The 14,891-nt window shown below is 42.2% G+C and overlaps 1 protein-coding gene across 2 annotated transcripts in view; it reads left to right on the top strand.

Moving 5' to 3' along the window:
- PHACTR2 (phosphatase and actin regulator 2) overlaps positions 1 to 11,529 on the top strand; it is a 237,959-nt gene extending 226,430 nt beyond the window's left edge. Inside the window, exons 13-14 of one of the 2 annotated variants that reach the window (XR_003941615.1) lie at positions 1,455 to 2,409; positions 9,903 to 11,529. Coding sequence is in view for 1 of the 2 variants with exons in the window: in XM_030198490.1 (XP_030054350.1) it covers positions 1,455 to 1,470 (16 nt within the window). In the remaining variant the exon portion in view is untranslated. Of the gene's footprint in view, positions 1 to 1,454; positions 3,393 to 9,902 lie in introns of those variants that run through there. The other variant, XM_030198490.1, reaches the window with a different exon arrangement.
- The last annotated feature ends 3,362 nt before the right edge of the window (positions 11,530 to 14,891 follow it).

Raw genomic sequence — 14,891 nt, 5'->3', positions numbered from 1 at the left:
TTATTTTTGTAGCATATGGGTGTCTCAAAAAGCCAAAATGAATGTCCATATGCTTGAAACGTCCAAATTCCGATTTTGCAAAGATAAGAAATGGATGTCCCACACTGCAGTACATTCAAACCTCCAATGATCCTTTCCAGCAGACCCCCTTGATGGCCTCCACCCCACAAATATTGCTCTTGTGACACAGTGGGCCATGGACTTCCCCTAACCCCTTACCTTTGGAGCTAAGTTTTGCAAGATGATAGTACCAGAGGCATGAGCGAGTTAGCATCAGTCCTGCCTCCCAATCCCAAAGGTAGGTGGTGGGATTTGGGAGGATCCTCTGGACCACCAGGGAAATGTTTTCAGGATTGGGGAAATGGCCCAGGGCCCCGTGGGCTTTTTTTTTGTCTACCTTCTTACCAGTGCATGAGTTAATCCCCGATGCAGTACACTCTGGCGTGTTACTGTGGTGGTGTGCACTGTTTTTTTCCCTCTGTGCACATTTTCACACGCTGTCAGTTCACTGCATTGAGAGGTTAGCATAATTGCCTTGTCAGTCATTGATGGATAGCTCAGGTCCAAGCAAGCAGTAGCTGGCACTCAGAACAGGTACAAAAGCCAATATGGGAATTTTTAAACATATACATGTATTCTCATCATAAAATGAGAACTACAAGTACAATTTTTTTGCCTGTCCAAACCATGTCACTTTGAAATCTCTCTATCTTAGAGCATCTGCACTGGAAATAACAATTTTCTGAAATAGCAGTTTAGACCTTTGTGCAGTCTATATATATAAATGCTGCTATTTCCAGGCGTAGATTCTTCTACAAGGACATTCTATATATCCTATCTCAAGGAGCATGGATCTGGAGGGGAATTTGACTTATAAGTAATAAACTGAATGTCATTTGCAAATGGGAGGGGGAGAGGTTCAACTGCAGCTGGCCCCTACCAGTGGACGACCCTGGGCGTTTTGCTGGACTCACTCAATGATAGTTAACACTCCCGGTGCAAACTACTTGGTTCTGTGAAAGAGGCAGGCAGCATAGTTTGCTCTGTAGTTAGCAGTGCTGAAGTGCTGCTCTGATTCTTTTTTTTTTCTTTTTTTTCTAACACCCACACACAGACCAAAGAGGTTTCTTTGCAATTTAAGGTTTATGAAACTTGTAATTTAGCCATGACAGAATCTGTCAAAATCTCTTCATTCCTTTATATCTATCTGAATGTTAGGAAATTAATTTAAAGTAAAAATATTTAAAGAGCTTTACATACATATTCCCCTAGATTCAATAAAGGTTGCCCAAATTTACATGCCAAACTTTGAGCACGATCCCAAGGTGCATGTGCAACTTAATTGGTTAATGAGACAATTAACACCAATAGTTGATCTCTTAACAATCAATTATTGACATTCTTGAGCAATTGATGCAGAAACAAGAACTCTTACATTTGGTTCATTATTGCAGGTTTCACCGTCCATAATGGAACACGGTTTGTTATCTGACATGTGAGCTGATAACTTATATCTGGGGAAGTTTGGTTTCCCAGAAACACAAAATTGCACTGGAACTCAAAAGACGTGTGTGTGCGTGTATTTGGCAGTACATCCTCGCCTGCAGTCAACAGAGGACACACAGGATCTATACCTTTTACTGAAAAGCAAGACTGGCCAGAAGAGACTCTCCTTTCCACTGGGCAACTTCTAGCAGGCAAGAAAAGTAGGCCTTCTCCTCTGGCAACATGACAGCTTTTTTTTATTAGCAGTTAATAAGAACAAGAGGAGCTGAAAACAAGCAAAGGTTGGCAGAGCCAGGACAGGCCTGGGTATCCATGTCAAAATAAAAAGATTCTGTCTGTGGACGGAGGAAGAAAGGAGAGCATGTTTACAGTGGAACGTGCCATGTGATGGGTTCAACTTGATGGAACAAAGGAAAAACAAACACACATACACACACACACACACACACAATACGGCAGCCAAGAGAAAAGCTGAACTTCATGTAACAAAGGAAAAGTCACACACACACACACATATGTACTGACCGTGTTTTGTTTTGTTTATACAGACCTCTGCCTGCTCCTAATCAGACAGGACTACAAGGCTTTCATTTCAATTTACTTTATGTGGTGCCAGTGAAAACAGTTGCCAGACGTTGGTCTCTCAGTGTTTGTGTATATATATATATATTTTTTCGTTCTGCAGCAAGAGGTTTAATACTTAAGCATGCCTCAAAAAAATAGCAAGACATCTGGAATATCTTGACAATCGGACTTACTAAAAGGATGAGAAGTCATTGCAGACAACGCAGGTGGACAAATTGTTTAGTAATAATGCTGCCACGCAAGCCATTTACTGATGCTACAGTCACAGAATTCACACCAGAGACCTTTGACTTAAGGTAGATACGACTGACAATCCAGGTATGGGCCCCTCTTAAAGGAGAACTGCTGCCTTTCCAAGATGTAACCCTGGGCATTCACTGTAGAAAGCAGTGATGGGTATAAGTATGTAGTCAAAATGTAAGAAGATAACTTTGTATAGGGTGTCTAGGTTGGAAAGTGGACACCTAGGTCCATGCGTCCAAAAAAAAAAGAAAAGAAAAAAAACCTAGCATTTTAGAAATGCAGAGCTTTTTTTGAAATACATACAGCGCTGCCAGAGAAGCACATGCAGGTGCTACATGCACAATGGGAATAGCCATTATAGAAAAAATATGTTTAAAGAAAGAGCAGCATCGCTGGTAAGTTTGCACATGTAAACAGCGCTACAGGCACAGATAAGTGGCGATTTTTCCTATTGATATATGCAAGAGAGGATTTTAGAAAGCTGGATGTCTGCGGGGGATTGATTAAGGAGCCTTCCTCCAAAACTTGAACTTTTTGCACTTTGAGGTGGTTTTGTACCCCAAAGAGGTAAGCACAATTATCCCCTCTCCTCCAAAGCCCAGGTCCAAATGGGAGATTAATCAGTGATCATGTGTGGCTCAAATCAAGTGTAAATGCTGACAGGAAAATCTTTTCCTGGGTGTACATGTATGGTGGATCTGAAATACAGAATACACATGTACTTTAAATGCCTGCCTGAATCACACCCAGAACTTGCCCCTGGTAAATCTCTGTGTGCCACAGCTTAGATATGTAAGAAGCAGATTTTCTAAAATCACTACTTGAATGTGCATGCAGGTTTCCATGGGTAAATGTGTTGTTTACGCAAGCAAATGGCACATAACCCCTCAAAAAAATCATTCTCTTAAACATCTCAGATTTCAAGAGTTGCTGCTAGACTTGGATGTCCAGTCCCAATGAAGTGAGGCAAGCATGTTTAGCTTCCTCTTCAGCCTCTCAAAGTGACAGGATGCATATTTACAGGTGAAACATGAGCAAAGATTGGATCCACCTACACTGATGTACAGTGGTGGAAATAAGTATTTGATCCCTTGCTGATTTTGTAAGTTTGCCCACTGACAAAGACATGAGCAGCCCATAATTGAAGGGTAGGTTATTGGTAACAGTGAGAGATACCACATCACAAATTAAATCCGGAAAATCACATTGTGGAAAGTATATGAATTTATTTGCATTCTGCAGAGGGAAATAAGTATTTAATCCCTCTGGCAAACAAGACCTAATACTTGGTGGCAAAACCCTTGTTGGCAAGCACAGCGGTCAGACGTCTTCTGTAGTTGATGATGAGGTTTGCACACATGTCAGGAGGAATTTTGGTCCACTCCTCTTTGCAGATCATCTCTAAATCATTAAGAGTTCTGGGCTGTCGCTTGGCAACTCGCAGCTTCAGCTCCCTCCATAAGTTTTCAATGGGATTAAGGTCTGGTGACTGGCTAGGCCACTCCATGACCCTAATGTGCTTCTTCCTGAGCCACTCCTTTGTTGCCTTGGCTGTATGTTTTGGGTCATTGTCGTGCTGGAAGACCCAGCCACGACCCATTTTTAAGGCCCTGGCAGAGGGAAGGAGGTTGTCACTCAGAATTGTACGGTACATGGCCCCATCCATTCTCCCATTGATGCGGTGAAGTAGTCCTGTGCCCTTAGCAGAGAAACACCCCCAAAACATAACATTTCCACCTCCATGCTTGACAGTGGGGACGGTGTTCTTTGGGTCATAGGCAGCATTTCTCTTCCTCCAAACACGGCGAGTTGAGTTCATGCCAAAGAGCTCAATTTTTGTCTCATCTGACCACAGCACCTTCTCCCAATCACTCTCGGCATCATCCAGGTGTTCACTGGCAAACTTCAGACGGGCCGTCACATGTGCCTTCCGGAGCAGGGGGACCTTGCGGGCACTGCAGGATTGCAATCCGTTATGTCGTAATGTGTTACCAATGGTTTTCGTGGTGACAGTGGTCCCAGCTGCCTTGAGATCATTGACAAGTTCCCCCCTTGTAGTTGTAGGCTGATTTCTAACCTTCCTCATGATCAAGGATACCCCACGAGGTGAGATTTTGCGTGGAGCCCCAGATCTTTGTCGATTGACAGTCATTTTGTACTTCTTCCATTTTCTTACTATGGCACCAACAGTTGTCTCCTTCTCGCCCAGCGTCTTACTGATGGTTTTGTAGCCCATTCCAGCCTTGTGCAGGTGTATGATCTTGTCCCTGACATCCTTAGACAGCTCCTTGCTCTTGGCCATTTTGTAGAGGTTAGAGTCTGACTGATTCACTGTGGACAGGTGTCTTTCATACAGGTGACCATTGCCAACAGCTGTCTGTCATGCAGGTAACGAGTTGATTTGGAGCATCTACCTGGTCTGTAGGGGCCAGATCTCTTACTGGTTGGTGGGGGATCAAATACTTATTTCCCTCTGCAGAATGCAAATAAATTCATATACTTTCCACAATGTGATTTTCCGGATTTAATTTGTGATGTGCTATCTCTCACTGTTACCAATAACCTACCCTTCAATTATGGGCTGCTCATGTCTTTGTCAGTGGGCAAACTTACAAAATCAGCAAGGGATCAAATACTTATTTCCACCACTGTATCTAAAAAATGCCCAGCTATCCAGCCTGCACCACCAGTGGGAGATTGCGCCTTCTCCTTTTGACCCTAGGTAGGCCATGTAGTCAAGCTGACCTGCTGTCCACATTAGGTAACCTTTCAGTGCTCCTAGATTCCAAGGCGTTACTGCCTCTTCATGCTGACCCCACTCCCTGGGAACTAACAGTAGCCACACTGTTGACTAATAAAGATAGATATATGAGCAAAGAGAAAGGATTTACACCCCTTGAGATCCTGTCAGATATGTGTGTCCTGGATTGGCCACTGGTAGAGACAGTACTTTGGGCTTGATGGACCTTTGGTCTAACCCAACATGGTGTATCTTACCTTCTTAAGTCACCTCTCAGTTTTTACTCTGCTATAAGCCTGTTCCCCATACACTGACCAAACATCCAGTTCCTATTTATTGTGATCTGTATCTCTCCCCACCTTGTTCTTACCACTGCCCTCCATGCATAATCTTCTTTCATTTTTCACTACTGTCTCCTCTGCTGGTAGACTGTTCCATGCATCCACAACTCTCAGTGAAAAAGCGTTTCCTCACATTTCTTCTGAGATCGTTTCTTACAGCTTCTCGTAAAAACATTTCTCTTTCCATAGCTTCACACCAAAGGGAGTCACTGCTAATAAAATGAGCCTCTGAATTTCAGGTTTACTGATAGAAAATTGGAAAATACAACTGAAAATCTTTGCTCTAATAGTGTCAAGGCAGAAAATACGGAATGAAGGAATGATTAGACAGTTATGTTGTGAGTGATCTCGCAAGGGCTAAGGGAGTCACTAATCAAGACAGATAAAGTTGGAGTCCCAAATAATGAACTTTGTGAACTAACATCAGAATTTTAAATGTTATTCCATGGTTAACTGGTAATCAGTGTTCCTGATGGGATAAGGGGATCACATTGTAGTGGACTGTGCTTAGAAAAGTACAGATAATCTCGGAACTTAGTAAATACTCTGCTAACAGACAGAAATTCACCCAGTATAGCAACCGATCCAGCATGGGTGCCCGATCTCTGCAACACAACGTAACTAAATCACGGTACAGACTGGACACAAATCTTCCGTTACATGATCCCAATGTGGTTGCGCCACATTAACTCTATGGAACTACTTAACCACAACATCACCTTGTATCTGTCTACACCGGAGTCTGCAAGTGCTGCTCTGGAACTATGAAAGCCACATTGAGCCTACAAATAGGTGGGAAAATGCCCCCTAGTCCTAGTATTTTTGGAAAGCATAAACAGACGCTTCACATCTACCCGTTCAACTCCACTCATTATTTTATAAACCTCTATCATATCTCCCCTCAGCCGCCTTTTCTCCAAGCTGAAGAGCCCTAACCGCTTTAGCCTTTCCTCATAGGGAAGTCATCCCATCCCCTTTATCATTTTCGTCGCCCTTCTCTGCACCTTTTCTAATTCCAATATATCTTTTTTGAGATGCGGCGACCAGAATTGAACACAATATTCGAGGTGAGATCACACCATGGAGCGATACAAAGGCATTATAACATCCTCATTTTTCCATTCCTTTCCTAATACTACCTAACATTCTATTTGCTTTCTTAGCCGCAGCAGCACACTGATCAGAAGGTTTCAACGTATCAGCAACTTGAAATGTCTAGATTAGATGATCACAATTGCATGTTCTATATATAATTAGCCTAAAACATTTACAGGGGATAACATTGCTGTCCCCAGGTACCAGCCAGTGACATATTTCATATCTGAGTGCCTGCTGCACAGAGCCCACAGGAGAGAGATTGTAGGGTTTTGGTAAGTGAGTGTTTACTTTCAATCAACTTGGCAAGGATTGTATTTTAAAGTGGTTTTTATTTGTACATCACTTTGAATTTTTTTTTTACATTACTATAAATTGGCAGCCATGGAAAATCCACAGTGGTCATTATTTCCTGGGGGTTTGGAAGGCTTCCTTGCCAGGTCCCTGCTTTGCACAATGAGTGGCTCAGATAGCCCAGGGGTTGGAGGAGCAGGGGAAAAAATCTTCATGCGTGTGCACACACACACTCAAAGAGCTTCCAAAGGTCCTGCTAGTTGACCATGAGTTGCGAGAACCATTAGAATCCCTTACCAGAAGTCTATGGACTGTCACTGGATTATGTACATTATATGCAGGCAATTTAGGCTGGATGGGACCCCAAATGGTCATCTGGTCCATTCCCTTGCTTCCGGGCAGAGTCCCTGGCAACTGTATTATCTCAGATAAAATGTTGTGTAACCTGCTAGAAACCTCTATTGAAGGAGCTTCCACCCCTAACCAACCACACCACCTCTCCCATATAAACTTGCCTCAATGATCCATTGATCTCTGAAAAGTACTTTATAATGTCCAATCTCATCTGCCATAACCCAAACCCATTTCATCTTGCCCCTTCTGTGGAGAACGAAAACAATCGTCATCCTCACTGTAATCTCTCTGAATGGATTTGAAGACAGCTATCAAGCCAAGCCCCCACCCCTCCACCCCAATACCCTCAGCTCCTTCAAGTTATCCTTGGAAATCAGTATCTAAGTCTCTAACCATTTTTGCAACTTTTAAGTACCTATTGTAATGCATTTATTTATATATATATATATACTGTGTGCGTATATATATATTTATATACACACACATCCCTATATGTAGATATGTATATACAGGCTCATCAAATACATGATATATTGGTGTACATGGAGCTATTCTATCCCCATATTCACCGTGAATTCTGCACCTTTTTTTCTTTTGTAGCACTCTACAAGTGTATAAATGTATATAGTGTGTATAGACAGCTGTGAGTGGATGTTTATATATAGAAAATTAATAGGGTAAAGTGATGTGTCAAATGTTCTATAGCCAAAAATAGAGTACACAGCTGTGGAACGCACTGCCGCGCAGTTTAAAAATTACTTATGATCTAACTAAATTTTGCAAATCCCTGAAGACCCACCTGTTCAACAAGGCATACCAACAAGAGCATCAACTATAAATGTAATACATCGCAACCTTGCCTATTATCAACAATGCTTTTGCTCATATCTATTTGTTTGAATTTCAATCACGCTATTTTCTACGACATCTCCACCTTACCTACTATCAGTAATGTCGCCTAATTATATTTACCTGTCTATATTTCGATCATGCTACTTTCTATTTAACACCAACTGTTATCTCCTAATCTACTATCTTCTAATAACGACACATTGTAAGCCACATTGAGCCTGCAAGAGGTGGGAAAATGTGGGATACAAATGCAATAAATAAATAATAAATAAATAAATCTCCAGTAAGCATGCAGGATGAATTGGCCATTCAGCAAAGGAAGGATCACACTCTGTGGTTTGGTTCAGTAACCCCAGTTTTCTTTTTGGGGTTGGGAGGTTGTGTATTGTGTGTGCACTTTTCTGTCCACTGTGGGTTATATTTGTTAACACTGGGAATATTTTTTGAGTGTAATCTCCTCTTTTAAACAATTTGGGTCTCTTTTACATTAAAAAATGAACTTAACACGTTTTAAGGTGGGACTTTTCTGCGGCCTAAGCCCATTTTTAACAAGGCTGAAAAATAGGGCTTTTTTCTTTTGCAGGTCTTATGCTCATTTTTCCGTTAGCGCAAGAGACCTGCCAAAAAAAAATGACAGCGGGAGCACTTACTGCCCCCTGTTAACTCTGCATTAACCAGTTAGCACACACTAATCAAAACACATTAGCTGCTTAACGCAGACATGCCCATTCCCTGCCCATGGCACGCCCCCTTCCAAAAATAATTGAAAAAATTCAGTAATAAGCACTTACCCACTAATTCTGTAAAAGTCGCCAAAACTTGTGTGCGCAGATTTGGGCATGTGCCCAATTTGTGGATGCAATTTAAATAAATAAGCTAATTAGCACCAATAATTGGCTTTTTAACAATTATTAGCAATAATTAAATTTAATTGAACTTCACATGCATAAATTTAGGCACGGAATCCACACCTAAATTTTACTTGCGATTTGTAAAAGGGGCACAGAAATGGGAGGGGCATGGGCATAAAAAGGGCATTCCTAAAATTAACGCATGTTATTGAATAACAGGGTGAGTATATTTCCACCATGTTTCAATTGGTGCAAAAATTTAGGTGGGATTCCTGGGCATAAGTGCTAGTCTATAAACCGCACCTAACTTTAAGCATAGCTTATAGAATAGTGCTTTTTTTTTTCAACACCAATTATTTAGCCCTTAGTGTGCGGATAATGTAAAATCTCCATAGAACACTTTTAACACATTTTGTAGTAAACATTTTCCTGTGGCTTATTAAAGGGTGTTAAGCCTGTTACTAAAAAGGGCCCCTTTATTAGAAATAAGTAAAAGAGGCATTAAAATGTATTTTAGTTTTGTCTATAGAACATTTGGTGCTCATTTTGCTCTGTAGTTTATACTTCCTGTGAGGTTATAATTCTAGCCAATAACTTAGGCCATAATGCTTGATGGGAATGGCGTTTTCTATCAGTCAGCCAGCCAGTATCCTCTCTGGAGAGAAACGGAAAACAGTTTTGAACTACGTAGCTCCCCTTTTCTTCCTTTCCCTTTCTCTAGGGAATTAACATTTTCCATTATTATTTCAAATGAATCAGAACTTGTTATTATTTGTAAATCATCATCTGACCATTTTTTCAGTATTTTGGTAAATTACAAAACAAAAACAATAGTCAAAAAAAGAGAAGATGGTTGTAAACATAGGTGATGCACAGAGATCCATTTTGCATCATGTTCTGGAATGGCAAGCACCTGGGGAGGTGGCAAAATGCTTGTGGTCCAGTTCGCCAATTCAACGCTCCAATGGACATTTTCTCTGTTGTGCTAAAGTAGAAACAAATTTGTGGTATTTGTCAAAATAGGACTTGTTTTTGTTGCAGCTTTCCCGGCACCGGTGTCCAGGTGCCCCTTTGCCAATTTCTTTGAGGACGCTTTTCTGGATTGCACATTTGCTGGGATTTTTAGCAATACATTGTGGAGACCCAGAGGACATCATGGCTTGTTGAAATTCTTGGGATTTTATCTGAGTTTCAAGCTACAACACCCCTGGTGATAGTGGCAAAGCTTGAAAAGCAACAGGAAAGAAACCACCTCTTTGTTGTTACATCCAGCATAGGACATACTGAGAGTGCCCTGTGATTGCTGTGGCTCTCCTACTCTGCAACTGAAGTGGCCAATTAAAAGCGTGGATGCTAAAATACACTTTTCGGGGTGAGCTGGTCAGGCCATGACACCTCTTGATATCTGTTTGCAATTGTGCTGAAGGTGCCCTTTGGGAATACTATCAGGGTGATGCTGAACTCTGCAATTCAAGGCCAAACAATATTCATATGTCTTCTTATTTAGGGGTCCTTTTACTAAGGTGCACTAATGGATTTAGCGCACGCTAATGAATTAGTGTGCATTAAGTTTCATGCAGCCCTTGCGTGTACAGTGGGTTGCACGGCATTTAGCACACCTTAGTAAAAGGACCCCTTAATGTTCTGCTCAAGCAGAAGTCAGCTATAATAAACTGGAAGCTAACTGAATGGTTCAGGGGAGTGATCAGATGCTACGTGTAATGTATTTCACTCTCTCTCTCTTTGTCCCCCCCCCCCCCCCCCCCTAGAAGTTAACGTGTTAAGTGCAAGAAGTGGACGTGTCTCCTGGCTAGCAGCACACTGTTTGTCCTTTTAAGACTGATTTGAACTGTACCACAATATTTATTTTCCACTATTATAACTGGACTATAGTGAAGGAGGCTGTGGTCAGTGCACTGGCACAATTAGCTTAGTTCTACTTATCACTTGTGCAGGAAAACACAAAGAGTTTTCCACAGTTCACTAGAGAGTTTTGCTGAAAAGCTTTCTGAGCTGTTCTTCAGGAAGAAAAACCTATATGGTTTCCACTGTGCGGTCTGAACATTAGGTGTTTCCTATTACGCTTTTACCCCTTGTGTTGACCGTAATTGACCCCTGACGCAGGTGGAGGCCGACACGTGTCTGGTCAATAAACAGTTGCTTTATCTTTCAACCTAACTTCCTATGGCTCTTCCTCTGGCCAAACTCCTTGTGTTTTCCTGCTGTAGTGTTTGCTCTTGGGGTTTTTGCTCTCCATTGGTGACCAACTTATCACTTGAAATATGAGAAGTTAAAAGTGACCGGAGAGGAGCAGCCATGGCAGCACACAACAAAGGGAGGACGTAAGAAAAACTATAGACCAGTTAACAACATCAGAGGTGGCCACAGTAATGTACGCGGTACTGAAGGACAGAGCGTGCAGAAGCTTTGAGCCTCTGGGTCACAGAATCATAGACAACATGGTTTCACAATTATAAAATTATTGTATACAATAGTTTGCCAGTGTTACTTCTGTTCATACTGTGTTATTCTTATTTAACAAACAAAAATGTATTTTGCCTAACAGTACAATCTTGTCGGAAATACATTGCCGTGCACAGTTTCAAGTGCCTTAGAATATTGTTTGGGGTCTTTAATTATATCATGAAAAATAAATTACCTCAATAAAGCTGTTGGAAAAAAAAAACAGAGCTCTAGTCGGTTGTGTTTCCTGTTCTCTGAGCTAGGCCTTGGACTTCTCTGGATGTGCGTGCAGTTGACACAAGTAGGTTTCCCATCTGAAATGCAAGACAGTATACACATGACCAGCCATGTACAGGACATTTTAGCATGTAAGCTCAGATGAGTTTTAAAACGCCACATTGAAATATTCTTATTCAACCTTAACAAGTAAAATTAACCATATGATGGGGGAAGGGGGGCGTTAATCTATATAAATCCAAGTTAAAGCAATAACCAAAGACAAATGAGAATGTTTTTACAATTGTTATTTGTCCAGTCCAACAAAGACAGCTGACTGCACCTGGTAATTTTCCTATTTATCATGAAAATTTCATTCCACATGGTACAAGAACTGCACTGGATGCTCTGAACTGTGATAGCCTAGAGGTTAAACTGACTGCACAACAGGAGGCTAAAGGTACCATTAGAATATTACCACAGTGCGTGAAGTATTAAATTGTTATGGTTAAAACACAGACCAATAATGGTCAGTGTGCTCTGAATAAGTTTGCCAGTATGTGACAGGAGGGCATAAATCTCACCTGATCCTTATACCTGGCAGGAAATGTTAAATGGCTCAGTATCAGACTATGAAGGCCTTTCCATCTCAATTGACATACAGACTACCTAATGTCAGATTGTGTGATGCAAATAAATTCTGTTCAGAGAACTTGGATGTGTAGCACAAAAGACATTGGGCTATGTTATGTAACACTCTCCAGTTTTCAACCAGCTCAATAAGTATACGACTTGGAGGTGATACTCCCAAAGGGATTTAAATGGGCAAGAGTCTCTTCTGCCTGCTTAATCCCCAATCAGCAAGCCATCCCTGAATGTTCAGCAGCACTTAACCTCACAGCGCCACTGAATACGCAGTTTGCCATGACATTGTCTGGTTATTTATTTATTTATTATTTATTTTACAGTGCTTATATCCCACAATTCCCCACCTCTGGTAGGCTCAATGTGGCTTACAACATTTGAATAACAAATAGACAGGGTACAGTGAATGGAAGGAGGTAAGCAGGGCAAAGAGGTAAGGATAAAGAAATGGGTCAGTCCATAATAGCAGCGCCAGTCCATAATGGCAGCGTCCTGAGGTTAGTGGGGTTGGACTGGATCTTTGGGGTATGCTTGCTCAAATAAGCAGGTCTTAAGCGACTTCCTAAAAGTCAGATGATCCTGAACCGTTTTCACTGATTTTGGTAGGGCATTCCACAAGTGAGTACCAGCGTAGGCAAAGATGGTAGCATACATGGTTTTATACTTCAGCCTAGAACACGCAGGGTAATGGAGAGTTAAGTAGAAACGGGCAGTTCTGAGTGAGTTTCTTGGTGGTAGGTGGACTAGGGCGTCCATGTATGCAGGGGCTGCTCCATAGAGAATCTTGTGGACTAGGGCGCAGATTTTAAAAGTTATACACTCTTGCACAGGAAGCCAATGTAATTTCTCTCGAAGTGGACTGGAACTGGTGAACTTCGACACTCTATAGATGAGTCGAGCTGCTGTGTTCTGGACGGTTTGTAGTTTCTTTAAGAATACGCCGGTGCACCCTGCGTAGATGCCATTGTAGTAATCTAGTCGGCTCAAGACTAACGATCTGACTAGGTCGCAAAAAACTCCCCTTGGGAAATATGGTTTCACTCGCTTTAGCTTCCAGAGGGAGGTGAATGCTTTCTTGGTGGTTAGTGTTGGGGCAGTCCGTGAGTAGAGTTGGGGGCAGAGCCAGCAGTCATGCAGGCACCAATGATATTCACTCGACAGATAGGACTACACAAAAGGCAGATTCAAATCATAAGAACATAAGTGTAAGTAAAAAAGCTGTACTAGCCTGCCAGAAGCCTGGCACAAAACAGAAAGGTTGCTGAAACTCAAGCTGTCTGACTACTACCCCATGTTGGCAATCCATGTAGACACCAATGAAATTGCAAGGTATGACCCTGAACAAATCAGAAAAAAAGCTACATGGCATTGGGGGCATGAGTAAAAGTTGCAGGCTCCCTGGTGGTGATCTTGCCCATCCTTCTAGTCAAGGGTAAAGGTGCGTCTACAGCCAGACTCGTTCTGGAGGTGAACATATGTGACCCACTAAGTGAAAGGGTACCAAAAGTGGAGTATGTGACTTATTTATACCAGAAGATAGAGGGATATCGACTGCATAATCCTGCAAAATTTCGGCCTCAGGTATGGGCTAATTATGTCTTTAAAAGTGAAAAATGTTTATCAATAAAGTATGTTTTTTGGAAAAATGCGTTTGAGAAAAATAGGAAACTTAAAACATGTATACAGTGGCGTTCCTGGCCTGGATGGCACCCGGGCCCCCCCCCCCCCCCCGCTAGATGACACCTCCCCCCCTTCGGTGAAATGACCCCCCCCCCCCGGGTGCACACCACTGGGGGGAGGGGTGTCGCGGCGTGTGCCTGCTCCTCTGAGTTCGCTAAACTTCGTTCGCTGCAGCTCCCTCTGCCCCAGAACAGGAAGTAACCTGTTCCGGGGCAGAGGGAGCTGCAGCGAACGAGCGAAGTTTAGCGAACTCGGAGGAGCAGGTGCACGCCACAGCACCCCCCAACGGCGTGCATCCGGGGCGGACCGCCCCCCCTTGGTACGCCACTGCATGTATATATCTGTAATCCACAGGAAAAAAATTGCATAGTCCCTTTCTACCGACCCTATAATTCATTTTGGAAAGTTTTGTGTAAGTTGCCCAAATTTACCCCTCCAAACTTTTACATCCTTTGGCACTCATTTTCAAAGCAGATGGATATCTCAAAATGGCAAAAAAAAAAAAAAAAAAACTCCATCTGCCGAAAACATCCAAACCGTGATTTTCAAAAGACAGGATTTGGATGTTTTACACTGCAGTTTGTCCGAATAGCAAGGGGGCATGTTGGAAGCGTGTTTTGGAAGGGACCAGGGTGGGCCCAAAATTGGGATGTCTTTCAGCGATAACAGAATGGGAAGAAAGAAAGAAAAAAAGAAGGACGTGGGATATTTGTAGGCTCAATGTGGCTTACATAGTACCGAAGAGGCGTTTGCAGGCTCCGGTGAGAACAAATAAAAGGTGATGTTGTGGTAAGATAAAGTTCATGTGGCACAGCCACATTAGGGAATCGTACAATGAAAGAGTTGAGTTATGTCCATTTTGTACTTTAGTTTTGGTGTGTTGCAGGGATCAGGCATTTAAGTTGGATCGGAGGGGTATGCCTTTTTGAACAGGTTAGTTTTTAGTGATTTCTGGAAGTTTAGGTGGTCGTATGTCGTTTTCAAGGCTTTTGGTAATGTGTTCCACAGTTGTGTGCTTATGTAGGA

This window comes from Microcaecilia unicolor, chromosome 3, assembly GCF_901765095.1.
Source record: "Microcaecilia unicolor chromosome 3, aMicUni1.1, whole genome shotgun sequence".
NCBI classification, from domain to species: Eukaryota; Metazoa; Chordata; class Amphibia; order Gymnophiona; family Siphonopidae; genus Microcaecilia; species Microcaecilia unicolor.
This window is presented reverse-complemented; position numbering and strand designations above follow the sequence as displayed.